Source organism: Eutrigla gurnardus, assembly GCF_963514095.1.
Source record: "Eutrigla gurnardus genome assembly, chromosome: 3".
NCBI classification, from domain to species: domain Eukaryota; kingdom Metazoa; phylum Chordata; class Actinopteri; order Perciformes; family Triglidae; genus Eutrigla; species Eutrigla gurnardus.
The window spans coordinates 2,815,472-2,832,974 of record NC_139917.1 but is presented as its reverse complement, the minus strand read 5'-3'; the positions used below and the strand labels follow the sequence as shown (position 1 = coordinate 2,832,974).

At 43.1% G+C, this 17,503-nt stretch overlaps 1 protein-coding gene across 1 annotated transcript in view; it reads right to left on the bottom strand.

Moving 5' to 3' along the window:
* sorcs3a (sortilin related VPS10 domain containing receptor 3a) overlaps nucleotides 1–17,503 on the bottom strand; it is a 277,073-nt gene that overhangs the window by 160,011 nt on the left and 99,559 nt on the right. The window contains exon 2 of the mRNA XM_084004962.1: nucleotides 7,888–7,955. Coding sequence (XP_083861088.1) covers nucleotides 7,888–7,955 — 68 coding nt within the window. The remainder of the gene's footprint in view (nucleotides 1–7,887; nucleotides 7,956–17,503) is intronic.

The following is a 17,503-nucleotide window of genomic DNA, read 5'->3' as shown; positions in this document are numbered from 1 at the left end:
CCAACATTACATCCCGCCTGTCCATTATGTTTCACGTCACCACATGGAAGAGAGATACCCTGGAAATTAGGTTTCAGCTCCACTTAAATCTAAAGACAATGACAATGACTCATTGTCCTCATTTCCTTTTGTGGATTCAGTGAACGCAACATTAGAAATTAGGATGGGACGCTTGTATGTGTTGCCGCGGTACAAAAGAGAAATGAATCAGCTCATTATCAAGCTTTCCAACTCAGCAAACCATTAACATACTGTGAGCACAACTTCAATGAACTCGCTGTATGAAGCACCGGACACAACTGCTGCATAGGCTTGTTTTGTAAAAAAGTACAAGTATGGAATGTGTCAAATTCATACAGTGAGGAGGAGGGAAATGCAACCCGACTTTGTTGTTGGCATTCATTTATCTGAATACCTGCAAATGAGTACAAGGCTTGTCATATTTGATACAGTTTCATCTACTGAAGGACAATACACCAGAGGGTTGAGATGAGAGGCTGAACAACTTTGAAGAATTGTTTTGCTGAGTTGATTTATTGTCAACAATGAACAGCTCGCCTCTGTTTCTTTCCCGTACGACCACGCAAATATGAGGCTCCTTTCAAAGTAATTCAGACTGATGACTGATGAGTGAAGGAGGAGGTTAAGCATGCTTCAATCTGGAATCAGGAGAAACTGCTGAGCTTAGGTCCAATGTATACTGGAGCCCACAGATTTAAGGCTACAAACTTGATGAGAAGACATGTGCTGTGTTCATATCAAATGCAAAGCGATTTTCTTCACGCAGCACGATTGCATACAAAGTCAATGACAAATTTGCATGACACTATGTTGCGAAAGCCTATCAGTGTTGTGGTCCGCCAGAGCATAGTAGCTCACATTAGTCCAGAGACCAGACCAGACTATGTGGAGAAACCAGAGACTGTCTGTGGTCCCCCAGAGGTCTACGATATAGTAGCTCATATTAGTCCAGAGACCAGACCAGACTATATGGAGAAACCAGAGACTGTCTGTGGTCCCCCAGAGGTCTACGATAGTAGCTCATATTAGACCAGACCAGACTATGCATAGGAATGGATGTGTGCTAACCATAGACTGTCTATGGCACAAACCACAAAGTCACTGCCTTATTTATGCCGAGATAACGTTATTGTATCTACAATGTTAACTAGCTTTGATTGATCCGAACTCCATTCAGAGAAGAAGCATTTTTAAAGTTGTTTGACAAAAGAGAGCATCAAATCATGCAGATGTTCAAATCCCCATCTTTAGCTAATTATAGAATTATGTAATTAATAAAATTTTGATTTCAGGTTCAAACCAATGTAGTAAACCAGCCGATGTGTGTCCTGCTAGATACAGTGACTACAGCTCAGTGAAAATCACCGAGCACTTCTGGATGATGAACTCAGATAGGACGGTGTTTAGCTTTCCTATCTGGGACTTCATGATTTCAGCCAAGATTGATGAAACCTTGTTGGTGTCTACATGGAGGTAAGCCCCGCCTCTCTGGCTTGTCTAGCACAAGTGACACAAATTAACACAAATCATCCTGCAGTCAAAGTTGCTGAAATAATTTGCCTCACATTTGGTGTGAACACAGCATAACGTTTTGATGCCAAGTGCGTCTCATCGGAGTCAACAAGAGAAAGAAAACATTCCAAGTTTCTTGCCTTTCCCCCCGTGCACCATGATACTTTGTACCAAGGCTCTGAAGTTTCTCCTGATGCTGACTGATCCGCTTTCATTGTGTAAGGTCAGGCTGTTCATTAAAACTGACAGACTGACTGGCCGATACTTTGAGGTGTTGCCACTGCCTTGACCTTTGCAAGAAGGCAGCATTGAGACTTGCCATTTTGGGAAATCTTCACACAAACTGATAAACATTCCCTCCAACTGCTCCTCTTCAAACCCTATCAGAGCTGAGATCTCAATTAGCCGGCAACAGAGAGACGAGTCACGGGCCGGAGCTGACATCAGACCGCCAGGTTTTCTCAGCGCTGCCAACTTCAATCTTTCTCCTTTTCTCAATGCCTTTGTCCGTTTTCCTTTCCTTCAACCTCCTCAGCTTTCCAACATGCCCATCATGCAAACTTAACCCCACGTTTCCTCCGACACTGAGGTCCTGGAAAGTGGAGCATGGATGGACAGCTGCTCCCCTTACTGTAGGTTTGTGGGTGAGTGACAGGCCTGGGAGTGCTGCCAATAATGCTGATCTTCAACCACAGTGATGCCTCTGTTCTCCTGCCATCCAAACATTAGCTCACCTGATTGCCCACACAAAAAAAAGTTCACGGTGCATTTAACTCTGATGACAGTGCTCAGGTTATGTGAATCCAGTCATCCCTTATTTGTGTGCAAGAAAAAAAACGTGGAGGTCAGGGTGCACTTTGCTGAAAGCTGAAAATAGTTATTGTAGACTTTTTGAAAAACATTCAGTGTTGTCAGCACTGCCCTGTTCTGAACTGCCCTTTCTCCATTCATTCAGTATTCATTGTGTCATGTATAACTAGTTACCGACTCGGTAAACATGTGTTTGGTATGGAATTTTCTGAATTAAAGAAGTGCCCTTTTCCTTTTCTCTTTGAGTTGAAGGAAATGTTTGTACACTTAACAGAAAAGGTACTGGAAATTTTCTGCCAGGAATTTATCCATTTTTCTTTGGAGTTTTTTTCTTACAGTGTAACATTACTCACACTAACAACAGGTCTTTTTTCTGTTCACAGCTGATAAAAAGAGTCGCTGAATAAAATACATCATTGAAGATAATGTTACATTAGTGATGGAACGTAGCTAAGTTAGCCAGCTAGCTATCAATACAAGCTAACAGCCATGTTGGTGACGTACATTGTGTGAGACCAGAGATGTAGTTCACGGAGAGGTAAACACTAAACATTACTAAATAACACTCTGACAAACCGAGACTTTCTTCATATGCGGAATTATGTTTTTAATTGACAAGCATCATACGTGTAATTCATGTTACAATATAAATAGGATTAAAAGAAATCAGCATTCCGCATTGACTATTGTACATATTTTTTTTACAAAATAAGGTCCCGTGGGGGACACCAGAAGGGGTGGGGCTTAGCCTCTCTAATCTGCAGTCAAGCACTGCCACACTGTATTCTTCTTCAAACCACCTGTAATCACCGAATGAAAACCTCCACTCACTGTTTATTCTAGAAACATGGACATGCACTCTTAAAAGGTATGCTCAAATGGATCATCGGTATATCAATCTCTGTGTTACCTTCCAACCCCCTTTTCCTTAAATGTATCAAGTTTTTTGCCTCGTCGTCCAGTATAGAGCATCATTTTGGGGATGATGTTTTCCTTTCATGTTGTGAATTGTGAAGTCAGCGAATGCAGTTTGATAACCAGAACTTGGAGTTGTGGTGGTTTTCACCTCTCCTTCAGGCCACATGGGTCCATCTCTCTGCTATCGGTGATGGATGTGACCAGGATGTGGGTTTTTTATGCAACGGGGGCTAGGGATCATCAAAGTGAATAGTTCAACTTCAACACACTCGGTGTTTTAAAGTGGACTTAGTTGTGTCACATGATAGACAGGAGAAAATGTAGAGTTTGACAGGACAGAGGCTTTCACGAGGCAATCCTAGAATTATTACCGAGGAATATTCCTACTGTTTTATTATCCATAGTGTCAGCAGCTAGAGAAGCTGTGTTCTGTCTCCCCGCAGAATATCAGGGGACTACGTTTTATTATTCAAATACCAAAACACAACTCTGTTTTTGCCGCTGGCTTCAAATTACAAAGTCAATGTCTAAATGTCAAAAAATGGCTAGCAGTCACTTTGGCACAGCTTATCATTGTCAAACCAGCGCTTCTAGCTGGGCAGAGTAAGCAAACTGGAGAAGTGCAAATGTTTTGTGCTTTAAAAAGGACCGTCATCTTGAGAATCTCAAAGGAAAAAGAAAATGGTGCAGATTTGAAAAACTGTTCCTTTCTCTTGAGCTGCTGGGGGTCTGCACCAGTAATGGCATACTGATCTCTGCAGGGGGACAACGGCAAAAAGAAAATTTGAACCGAATTGAGAAAATGTGAGATGGGATTGAATGTCTGTGAGTAGTAAACAAACAAACCACTCTAACTCTATTTTTGCCCTCCAAAAACAAATGCTAATCATCACTGTCTAACTGCTTCCAACCTTTCACTCTTAGGTTACTTTCCTGTGGTTACTTGAACCACTTTAAGGTGAACAGGATAAAATGATGTAACCAATCACCATTAAACTTCCACAGTTGATTTCTTTACGTTAACAAAATCCTTTGTGTTCCAAGTTATGAGATATGAACAAACACCTCAGTAAATATGTCAGAATATCGATAGGAATGGAACTGGCAGGTAAAAGGAGGTTCCAGGCTCAGATATGACCATGACAATGTTGCCAGTTAATAACTTGTTGTTCAGACATTTTTGTGTCGTATTAAATATTTGTCATATTAAAGGTTTTTATGGCATAAATCACCAAAAAATGTCAACAGCTATTGAAGAAAATGTTTTAGTAATAAAATACTGAAGTGGAGATTTCTGTCTCAGAGTCTAAACAAATTGGGAGAAAACAGCCTTTAACGATTTGGAATTGGATTTGTAAAAATAAAACTTATCCAATTATTTACTCAATATTAAAACACTTTCTGTGTCACAATTTGTCTGAAATGTTATGTTTAATGCAAATGGTTCATTTTATTGTCATATTAGAGTGAACAGCTTTTTGACTGCATAAATCAGAAAACAGTGTCAACAGATATTGAAAAGAAAAACGATTTTCTCCATGTTTCTAGTAATAACATAAATGAGGCTATGAATGATATATGAAGAAACCCCTCTGTAAAAGAGAGACCCCTCAGAATATACAGAGGAATGGAACTGAATGTTCTACTGAAGTGGAGATTTCTGGCTCAGAGTCTAAGAAAACGGCCTTTAAAGATATAGATTGGGAAACAACATGCATTATGAAAACACGGGTAAAAAAAAGAAGAAAATCTAATAGATATCACCATGAAAACTTTGATAACTGACATTTATTTTTGTATTACACATTTTTGTAAATCATATGTTAAAATGTGCAAATGAGGCATTATCTGATGGTAACTTTTGGTGCATTTAGGAGAAATCTAGCAGTAAAATCAACCCCTAAATTTTTAAATGAAAAATAAAAAAATGACTACTTCCATTTTATTCTGAGTATCACTCTTAGTACTGAAACCCAAAGCTTGAGAGACCTTCTAACTAATAACCTGAGGGGACCCACCGCCAAACTATACTGTTTACCGTGAAAAATAAAAAGCGGGTCAAATGATGTTAGGGAGACTGCTGTCATGTGTGCAGCATCATCCTAAAATGCAGACAAAGGAATAACTGTACTCATGTTACACAAGTCACAATGTGAAAATGGGTTACACACAGTTTCAACTCACCAGAGATGTGTTACCCATCTGTTTTGCTCGCGTGTTTTAACCCTCTACACGCAGTCTTTTATCAGGAGTGTGTGTGTGTGTGTGTGCGTGTGTTATGTGTTTCATTCCCGGGAGGGGTGAGGAAGGCGAGTACACCAGAAAATGCACCAGAACAAGAGCATGACAAAGCCCATCATCCACACTGCATGACACCAGAACACCGGTGGAGACCGGAGGAGCCGATGAGGAGAAGACACATAGTGATGGTGGACAGGTGGGAAAACACAGATGGTTCAAAGATGAAGAAGTCTAAGCATTACGAAAAAAGTGTCTAGTGATGAGTGATGGGACAATGTAGGATTGGTAATGTACAATTAATCGTTGATCGCTATGAAAAACACTCAGAATAAGATTATAATGGTGAATTTCCATTATCGGGATAATCTTCAGAAAGCTCTATCATGGTAGGGAAATGAAAATAGAGCCTAATTTTTAAAAATACAGGATACAAAAATATAAAATACCCGACTGCAACATCGCGTGGCAGTCGGGGACAGTGCCTCTGGACTGGCAGACCGGGGTGGTTGTCCCTCTATTCAAAAAGGGTGGGTGTGTTCCAACTATCAGGGGATCACACTCCTCAGCCTCCCTGGGAAAGTCTATTCCAGGGTACTGGAGAGGAGAATTCGGCCGATAGTCGAACCTCAGATTCAGGAAGAACAATGCGGTTTTCGTCCTGGCCGTGGAACACTGGACCAGCTCTATACCCTCCGCAGGGTGCTCGAGGGTTCATGGGAGTTTGCCCAACCAGTCCACATGTGTTTTGTGGACCTGGAGAAGGCTTTCGACCGTGTCCCTCATGGCATTCTGTGGGAGGTACTTCGGGAGTACGGGGTCGGGGGCCCTCTGCTAAGGGCTGTTCGGTCCCTGTACGACTGGAGCAGGAGCTTGGTTCGCATTGCCGGCATTAAGTCAGACCTGTTCCAGGTGCATGTTGGACTCCGGCAGGGCTGCCCTTTGTCATCGGTTCTGTTCATTATTTTTATGGACAGGATTTCTAGGCGCAGCCGTGGGCCGGAGGGGATCTGGTTCGGGAGCCACTGGATTTCATCCCTGCTCTTTGCAGATGATGTGGTCTTGCTGGCTCCTTCGAGCCAGGACCTCCAGCATGTCCTGGGGCGGTTTGCAGCCGAGTGTGAAGCAGCTGGGATGAGGATCAGCACCTCCAAATCTGAGGCCATGGTTCTCGACCGGAAAAAGGTGGCTTGCTCCCTCCAGGTCAGGAGAGAGTTCCTGCCTCAAGTGGAGGAGTTTAAGTATCTTGGGGTCTTGTTCACGAGTGAGGGAAGGATGGAACATGAGAATGACAGGCGGATCGGTGCCCGTCTTGGTAAAGAGAGAGCTGAGCCGAAAGGCGAAGCTCTCGATTTACCGGTCAATCTACGTTCCTACCCTCACCTATGGTCATGAACTTTGGGTCGTGACCGAAAGAATAAGATCCCGGATACAAGCGGCCGAAATGAGCTTCCTCCGCAGGGTGGCGGGGCGCTCCCTTAGAGATAGGGTGAGGAGCTCCGTCAAGCGGGAGGAGCTCAGAGTAGAGCCGCTGCTCCTCCACATCGAGAGGAGCCAGTTGAGGTGGCTCGGGCATCTGCACAGGATGCCCCCTGGACACCTCCCTCGGGAGGTGTCCCAGGCATGCCCCACTGGGAGGAATTCCCAGGACACGCTGGAGTGACTACATCGCCCAGCTGGCCTGGGAACTTCTTGGGGTCCTCCCGGAGGAGCTAGGGGAAGTGTCCGGGGAGAGAGAAGTCTGGGCGTCCCTGCTCAGGCAGCTGCCTCCGCGACCCGGCCCCGGATAAGCGGAAGACAATGGATGGATGGATGGAAAAATAGATATTTAAAATGATGTATCTTGTATTTATACCTTATGATTTATGATCATTTTATTTGAGATTATTGGATTGTTTTTTTACTAAAAAGGATGTTCACTAAATAGATTTGTGCCTCATCTGTGATGGGATAAAAAACATCAGTTTTGAACTAATTGTAACGTCACAAACTGTGAGATAAAATAATCCAGTCAGTTTAAGGGCAGCTCGGACTGCAGGATTCAACAAGCAAGCCAATGTGGAAGTGCCAAAACTGGGAGTCATGAATTGACCACTTGAGGCTCCATGGACGCCCCCTGTTAAAATACACAACTTTACAGCACAAATGTGAGACAGAAGAGACAGATGCTTAAGAAGAGTGCATACAGGTAAAGTCAGACAGAGATTATGAGAAATAGAATATGTCTTTTGAACATAAACGCATGTAAACATGTACTAGTGGAAACCCATAATAAAAGCAGGAAAGTGAAAATGAGCACAATGTGTTCCCTTTGAGTTTACTTCAAGCCAAATTGTAAGTTTCTTTTCATAAATCAATATTTCATGTGCAAGGCTCTACTGTACTCACCTCCAAAGAGTGCTCTCGGTGACACTGCCGATATGAAAGTCGTACAGCTTGGTGAGAATCAGGATCACCTGTGAAGAGAGGGGATTTTACCTTTACAATCTGTGTATGGATGCATTCAAAGTCAGAAGTGCATTTTATTCACAGCAGCAGAATCATCACTGACGTCACCAGAGAGAATCGCCTGGTCTAACACCAGGCTTTAGGATCCAGGTGAAAGACGAGGTAGCCTCCTGGACTGTGCCAGAAGCTCTCCATACCGGATGACCTATTTTTAAACTCTCGCCTTCCCAACATGCACCAGTGGTCCTGAGCTTTGGGTAATGCCCGAAAGAGTGAGGTCACATATGCAAGCAGCCAAAATGAGTTTTCTACACAGGCTGTCTGGGCTCACCTTCCAAGCAGTTGTGAGATATTTTTGGAGAAATTACTTATTTCCTAATAGTAAGATCCATCGATCCATTGTCTACCACTTATCCTGTATTCAGGGTCATGGGGGGGCTGGAGCCGATCCCAGCTGTCATTGGGCGAAGGCAGGGTACACCCTGGACAGGTAACCAGTCCATCGCAGGGCCAACATATAGAGACCGGAGAGAACCCGGAGAGAACCCGGAGAGAACCCACGCTAACACGGGGAGAACATGCAAACTCCACACGGAAGGAACCCGGGAATCGAATCCGGAACCCTCTCGCTGTGAGGTGACAGCGCTACCCACTACACCACCGTGCAGCCCCCTAATAGTAAGATGAGAAGATTAATACCACTCTCATTTCTGAAAATGAAATATGATGCAACAGCCTACAGCCGGTTAGCTTAGCACAGAATCTAGAAACAAGGAGAAACAGCTGAGCTTGCTCTTTCCAACCGTTTGCAATAGCAACATGCAAAAAATGTCTCCACATTGAAACGCCGCTCCTTTCTACTGTTACATCTTGTTTTATTTAGATGTTTCCTGTTGAGCCCTCAAGGTTGATCATCTGATTGGCAGGCATTTCTGCTGACGAAAGCTGAGTCTATAAAGGCCGACCCTTTTGTTGACCTGCTGTAAACCTCTACTGTCATTCTGTCCATTACTATGTTTGGTGTTGAGCCAGCTGTAACAGCACTGAAAGACACCATTTGAGCAACATCTGATCAGGATCCCTCCTGGACTCCTCCCTGTGAAGATATTCCTTGCAGGACCTACTGGGGGCAAAACCCCGGGGCAGACCCAGAATATCATGGAGTGATTACATATCCTGTCTGGCCTCGGATCGCCCCTGGATCCCCAGGAAGAACCGGAGTCCTGCTAATACCTTTCTGAACCTGCTGCCACAGCGACCCATGCTGAATGCTCTTCTTTGTCAAGCATGGTGGTTTATACAGGGCTTAAAGATAGGCAGGGCCAGTGAGGGGCCATAGAGAGCTGGCCCTCCAACATTGGACTGTCTGAAGGACAGGCCTTTGTGTATGATTCAGATTCCCACTTTGGAAATATGCCTTATATCTTCAAAGAGGAAATTACATTAAATACAAATTTGACATACAGTATATGGCCTCAAAAAGGTGTCAGTAGTGATGTATAACACTAGTATAGCAAAGTCACTTCCTTTGTTTAAATTCTGTCTAAAAGATGGACACCCTTGTTTCAGCCTGACAATATATGCAGTAATTGCACACTCTAAGTCCTGCCAGTCATATTTCATAACATCTTTTTTTTTTGACAAACTGTAACTGATTTCTGTTCAAATTTAAGCAACGCCCACACCCATGTTTGCTATTAGTGGTGTTGCCTTTTGAGTGAATTTAAAATAGTTTGACACATGATCACAACATATACGGCAAGTTTTGTATAGACTGAACACCTTCTGACTTGTAGTCTGACTTGGGTGGTGCCTTGATCCCTTTTTGCAAGTGCAATGCACCACATTGGTCAACTGTTGTTGACATGTGTTTAAAATTTTGTGACGAGTGATCCAAGGGTTGTTCACTTTCATCTGGTTATGTGCTGAGACATTCCCTTATGACGTTAATTTGTCAGTTTCTTAAAAAACAAATAAGCTTTCGGCAACTTTTGATCATTTCTGTCCAATAAGATGTCAAAATAATGAAAAATCTAGTGGATGGATTTATTTGATCCAAGTGGCTTTTGTGTATAGCTCATTGACTTACGGTTTGAGAGGCTTTTCCAAGTATTGTATGTATTGTATTGTATATGTACAAAAAATAATAATTTCTTATTTTCTTTGCTATTTCTGTCATGCAAAGATATGCAAATATGTATTTTCATGTTTGTATGTAAAAACATGAAAATACCATGAACTAATTCATTTTTGGGGACTTTTGCACAACACGCCTCATAAAAAGGGAAAACAATCTCCCAACAGTATGCAGAATCCTAAAGTTGAAAGTGTAGTCGGTATGCTGTTAGTTCAAACTAACCAACAGCAGCAAATTAGTTTAACAGGGACATTACTTACTGTACATTTAGAAATTGATGCAATTCCTTTGCCACATTCTTCTTGGCAGACCATATTTGCACTTGTAACCTTCCTGCTTGAACTGACATTCAAAGTTTCTCTCTCACAGTGAAAGTATGGCAGCGCAACACACCATGTTCTATTTTTTTTATTTATTTTTTTGGTTCACTTTTATTGTCATAATGTAATTTTAAAAAATGGAACTGACAGGATCTGTCCATGGGCAAGTCAGAATGTTAATCCAGGCAATGAGGGCAACACTGCCGTGAAGCCAATCAGCGTTGACATTCTTCATGTGTTGTCAAACGTCACTAAATCAGAAATGGAGACAAAACATATGGTAGTGATCTGTGGTCTCCCAGAGCTCTTCTCCTTCATACAGGGACCCAACGAAACTATGAGTAACAACCAGAGACAGTCTGTGGTACAAACAACATGCTGCCGTATTTATGCGGCAACGTTATGTTAAGTGTTTATGGAGCACCTACAGTGTTAGCGTAGCCTAGCGATCCAAACGGCCTTCAGAAAACAAGCATTTTATAAGTTGTTTGCTTATTTACATTTACATTTAGGTCATTTAGCAGACGCTTTTGTCCAAAGCGACTTACAAAAACTACATTTGTCAAAAGAAGGAAACAAAGAAACCACAACGTATCATTGCCGATAAAGTAAGAGTAGTACCTTAAGAGCAACAGTGCTATGATCAGAGTGCATTAGGTAAGGATTTTTTTTTGGGGGGGGGGGGGGGATGTTAGTGGGTCATGCTATGTAGTAGAGTCGAGGTGAGGTCTGAACAGGTGAGTCTTGAGCCTTTTTCGGAAGATGGCAAATGACTCTGCTGTCCTGACATCGGTCGGGAGTTCGTTCCACCACTGAGGCGCCAGAACAGAGAAGAGTCTGGACTTTGCTGAGCGACATTTGTTTGATTTCAGCGATGGTGGTACCAGCCGGCCAGGTGAAGTAGAGGAGCGAAGTGCTTATCAAGTACGGACAGACTTAGCTAACCATGACTTTGGATTTTTTACAAATCGTCATTGTTATGCCGTTACTTCGGCATCATTTTGTATCAGTGTATTGCAATTAAAAACAAAATAGTTTCTTTTGGGTTCATAGAGCTGTGGTTAACCAGCCGAGGTGTGTCACAGTGAATACAGCTCAGTGAAATTCACAGATGACCTCTGGATTATGTTATGAAATCCAACAGTTGTTTATCCTGCTGGGACTTCCACAACATGGGTGACATCACAATGACTACATCCACTTCTTATATACGGTCCTATAGTGGATCGAGGTGTTGATTTATTAACTGTGGTTCAGGGTGTAAAGAGAACACAAAGGTTGGTAGTCTAATTAAAATATATTCTTAGCAACGCCGGTTAGGAATAGCAAGTTACAGGAGTAATGTAAGACCATATGGGGAGGTAACTCTTTGCATAATTATTTCTGTGTAAGCAATGCTGTGTGTAACTCTTTGAAACTTCTCCTGATGGAACGTGCTGCCCCCGTGGACAAGCCTGATCCAACCGTCTCTATGCTCACAGCTTTGGTCTCTGCTCTTTTGGAGAGATAATCAGCAGGCGGGGCACTTTGATAAGCGACTGCAAGTCCTCAGAGCAAATAAGACGACATGAAGGCCTAGACCGCTGTGACAGGATCAGGGGTCAGCTGTGATCCTCCACTCTGGAGTGCAACTTTGTTGCACAGAGAGACAGCTGGTGGGTATAAAGTTGCAAGGAGCTAAGAGGTAACAGACCTCGCTGATATTCACCTCTGGCTTACAGAAAGGCGGGGGCTCATATCCTTTTTACATAATTGATGCTATTTTCATCCATCAGCTCATGTGTTGTTTGCTGTACTGTTTTCCTTCCCTGCCTAAATGATTGCTGCTCTTCCTCATTAGCATCATTAGCATTTAAGCAATCTTCTGCTTGTTTAAAGCAGCCTGACAAGCATGACTTGAGTCATTTTTCCGAGGGGGGAATGCAAGAGGTGTGGCCTTGATTCCCTTGATAGACATCAGCAATGCGGACGAGATGAGAAGAAACTGAATCTCTGTGCGGATGGGAAAGCCCAGTGTCCTGGCATCAAGATATCCTTATTTAGCTCTGAGACCTGTAGGCTTCCAGGACCTTTCCACCTCTGGCTGAGCTCTCGCATCCCTACCAGCACTTTGAACGAGCCAGCCGCTCACCAGGGACTCTTGATTCTTGTGATGTGCCACGTGCTCTGAGGGATCCTCCTCCTGAGACTGTGAACATATGTTCCAGGCTGAGCAGTGCCAGGTAAATGGATTCTCGCCATGCGGCTGCAACACACGGACAAACCGGCTCCACGTGTGTGTTTTTTTTTCCGGGTACATGTTTGTTCCGAGCGTTTGCTCCTGTGGGCTTTGCGCTGCCAGAGATGTGCGGTCTCGTCTGCTTGGGGGGCCGACAGACACGAGTTGCCTCATCCCCGCATGACAGTCTGAATTTGAAATTTTACATTGAACAATCAAAAAGAGAGAATCTTCAAATGCCTCTTAAGTAAAGCTCAAAAATACGTCTAAGAAATATCTTTTCAGCCAACCTTAAAAGCCTCCTTGAAAGAATATTGACTGCATGAAATCACAGACCTGAATGGAAAGGAACTGTTCTCCCTGTTCTTGTTCGCTCACTTCTGTTCAGCAGACAGCGGCTGTAACGGCCATGCTTTAAGAAAAGTGTCTCTATTTCAAGTGCACTCTCCTCTTCTGAATCACCGGTTGACTGATAATCACTACAATTGTTATTATTATTATTATTATTATTATTATTGCACCAAAATGTCACTTGCATTGCACTCACATTAGCCTTGTTGCCTCAGCAATTAATCAACAGTGGTAAACACATAGAATTAGCAGAACTACATGTCCTCCAAGTGGAAGTGCCATGCACAGTTGTGAATATTGGTTCAGCTCACAGCATGCTGAGGACTGTTCTGAGATCAGTGGACCTTGTGCAAGAACATTTGAGAGCTTATCTTAACTTCCTACTCTTTTTGTAGGTGTGCCATTTCAGATTCCTCCTTCTTTCCATTCCCATTCTTCCAGGGAAGAAGGCGTGTCTGGTTCATGGGGGAGATGCCTTTGCGGACGCAGCCAGCAGCCATTGAAATCGCTTCCTGCTAGCCGGCTAATTCAGGCGACTTCCAGCTTCATTATTATAGTGCATAATGGATCCCATTCTAGCCAGAAGAGCGCTGTTACGTGTTTAAGTAATTCAGTCCCTGGATATAAACACAGGAACTGATCGTAAAGAATCGGCCTGTTCCCAACCGCTCCATGTTCTGTTTACATTAGCTTTTCACATGTGCTTTCCCTGTCGTAACCAAAACGGCGATTTACTGGCCAGCGTCAGAGTAGTTTATTTCCATTATTTGCATAACACTTTTCTCAACTTTCCCATGCAAGCCACGCAAATGATGCAGCGGCGCAGACCCACAATTCATTTCGGCATAACGTGACGCAAACCCAAGCAAAGTCAATGAGGGCTGTTCACGTACGTGTGTACAGCCTAAGGGAGTTGCAGATCCCTGATCAGTGCGTGGTATGATCAGGGATCTCGTATCCGTCTCCTGGTGGAAGCCCTGTGTTTTGGATCCATCCACCAGCCAGACCTAATCCCTACACCAGGGGACCACAGTGGGGTCATCAGGGAGATTCACCTGGTCTGGCTGCAGGAAGATAAGAGGAGGAGCAGCTGAAATAACCACTAGTGCTGCTTTGTTCATGTTGGAGTCCCAGTTATGTTGGAAAATGAAACACCGGCCTGTCTGAGTTCATTACATCATCTGGAGGTGTTTCACTGGATCTAGGACTGTGTAGACCGGTGGCAGTCAGCCAGGCTCTCCAGCTTTCTCTTCCACCCGGTTTGTCATTGACATATTATGTGACACAAACTTCTTTGTGACTAATAATACATGTATTGTACATAAAGGTGCCCTTAAATATGTATATGTTGTGACATATACCTGCACATTACACCTGTGTAATGCATTTGCGCAGTGCTATTGAATTGTACCGTTAATGTATTTAAGCATACATATATTTTTATTTTTATGACATTATGATGTAAAGTAGCATTTTGCTTCTGTCGGCTCCTTCTCAATGTATTACATTTCTGAATTAATCTGATTTATGTTTGTATTTCCTTTTCTTTTACATAGTGTTGAATGCTTTAGACACAACTAAATAAATAAATAAAAATATTGCATACTATTTCAATGTGAATAGAAGCACTCAGCGGGACCGGGTGGCGCAAATGACGCGACTCTAATGAGGCTAAAATGCAAACTTAGCTTTATTCCCACAACTTGAAGTATTTCAAAGATACATTCTCAGTGCTGTGTCTTGAAAGCCAGTCAGCATTGAGGTTCTCCTCCTGTCTTTGTGACGTTGCTGAATTAGAAATGCCTGTCTGTCTATGTTCACCCAGAGCTCAACCACAGTACTTAGTACTGTATACCTCACACTATGTGTACAAACCAGAGACATATTATGGTACAAACGCTGCCGTATTTATGCCTGGATGTCGGCATCAGTATGTCCTTATTTCCACATCCTTTTTTTTTTTTTATCCATTTACAACTTGTTGACAGGAGCAGAAGGTTGCCGTTAGCCTGGCGCACTAAGAGGATGCCGAGCGGGAGGAAAAAGGCTTGCAGTTGGAGAAGAGGAGCTTGTGTATCACATTAGTCACATTAGACCGTGACAGACACCGATGTGCCTCTCGACTGTGTTTCTATCACGCTGTGCAGTCGAGGGTAATGTGTTAGGTAAAAGCACCACTGTGCTGTAAATTGACACGTCTAAGGTACACTGAGAAATAATCCTTTTTTTAAGTCTTGCAGCGAAACGACTTCTTACAGTGTTTAAATGTGATGCTGCTGGCGTGTCGTGATCCTGTCGAGGCATCGCGGGGAAGATGCTCCTTCTGGACATCACTTCCACAGCCACCCCCCCGCCCCCCCTTTCTGAATCACTTCCTGTCCTCTTTTAGAACCCTCCCTCCTTCCTCGTACGTCTCCCTGGAGTCAAGCTCTCATTTATAGCATCCTCCATGTGTCCATGGTTCCCTTTTTTTCCTCGCCGGCCACATCTTGCCCCACCATTACCACATCAACTAAAGCCATTTTATCTCTCTTTATCTTTTCCCACTTCTACTTGTACTGGTCTCCCTTGGTTTTTCCTTGCCAACCTCTAATCTTCATTCTCTGAGTTGTTTCTCATTTTCCCTTTCAACCTCTGTAGCCCACCTTCACTCTGTCCTCTTTTATTTAGTTATCTCTTCTTAACTCTTCTTCTTTGACATTTACTTGTCCGCCTTTTTTGTTTCCTTCTCTCTCTCCTCCACCTCTTCCGTCTGTTTTGCGGCTTATTAAACTAGACAGGCATCGACTTTGAAGCGTACTGACAGAATCCCTAATTAAAATGATCTTATTTTAAAACGTAGTGGATGTTGATTTACTATGAGGAATAAAGTAGGTGTGCTGCTTATTTAATAAGGGGTAGTAATATGAAATCTTGTGGCTCTGTAGTTAAACTTAACGTCTAATAGATGTTCAAATGCAAAACTGATTTTCGCCTTGCATCACGCGCACAAGTTTGACTGCAAGATCATCACTCACGCGAGACAAGAGGAGGAGGAGCAGCTGAAATAACCTTTTATTGCGGCTTTGTTCGTGTTGTGGAGTCCCAGATATGTCGGAAAATGAAATGCCGTCCTGTCTGAGTTCATAACATCATCCGGAGGTGTTTCACTGAGCTGTTTCCATCGTGTAGCAAGTCGACTGAAGGAATCGGGTTCACCACAACTGTATGAACCCAAATCAAACTATTCAGCTGTGATGTAATTACAATAAATGGATGAAACGGATGCTGAAATATTGACATATGATGGCATTTTTGGAAAAAGTCTGATGTCATGGTTTGTTAGGTCAGTAACATGTACATGTATTATCAGGGTCCAGCGACGGGAACGCATTAATACTGATCTCCTGTCGTTTTACTGTCGGCTAACGATCGGCAGTAAAACGTTCCCACCATGATGGTTAAACTGTGAAATGAATCTGCGGTGCTGAATCCATGTGGATCCCAGATTGACTGTGGTCCAATACACCACTCCTTCTAGTGGACACACACAGTTGAGGATCACATTGCAAGACGCTGCAGCTTTCTCTCCCTCAATACTGCAACAACAAGAAAATATTGTCTCCACTTAGACAGAAATATCCAGAATATATGAGCCAGGTTGAAAAATACCCTTAAAGTTAGCCTTTAAGGGGGGCACTGAGACACTTTTAACCTTCAATGGATGCAAGAGAAAACAGGCTTCATCATTCTGCACAGTGAAGGTCAAACACCGGGTGAGGCAACAAGAAGGAAAACCTATTTTTGAGTAGTGGAGATTAGAGATTTCATCAGGAAACCTAAATTCAACTTTCCAAGTGACGGATATGATTTTGGCACAAAGGCTGTTTATTGGCTTGCTTTATCATTGTCTGAGAAAGTGACATGGCATTAAAAAAAGCTGGAAGATCAATAAGGTGCTCCAAGGTGAGGTCAATTGATAAACCAATCAAGAAGCATGAGATTGGGAGCCTATCAGCCTGATCACCTCAACTGTTCTGGACTGTGGGAGGAAGAACCTTTCCAGCACATTGAGATAAACCTGTCATATTACAGACGTAAAAAAAAAAAAAAAAAGTTCACAGAAGCACACATATCCTACCTTGGCTTCAAAGATGCTAGATAGAAATGTTACCATAACAACCCCTGCCAAGTGTCCACAGAGCTGCAGCCACTCTAGATCCCCATTTGTAAAAGTCTAGAGAAACCCGCTGCCATCTTCATCAGAGAGGATTAAAAATGTGTCAGGATATTCTGGCACAGATGATATGAAAATGCTGAAATGCACCCGAACGTCAAAAGGTAACTGGAAAGTGATTTCTTTTACTTCTACTATTTCTTCCTGCACAGCCGTGAGCTGGCTGCCTATATGCAAAGCATGACGCGGAGCTGCCGGCTGGAACGTTTTCAATGATTGCAAAAAGGCTTGAAAAAAAAAACAACTACAGTCCGTCAGATGACAATCTGTGTTTGCAGCTTCCATCCTGGAGTGTTTCCTGCATGAAGACAGTG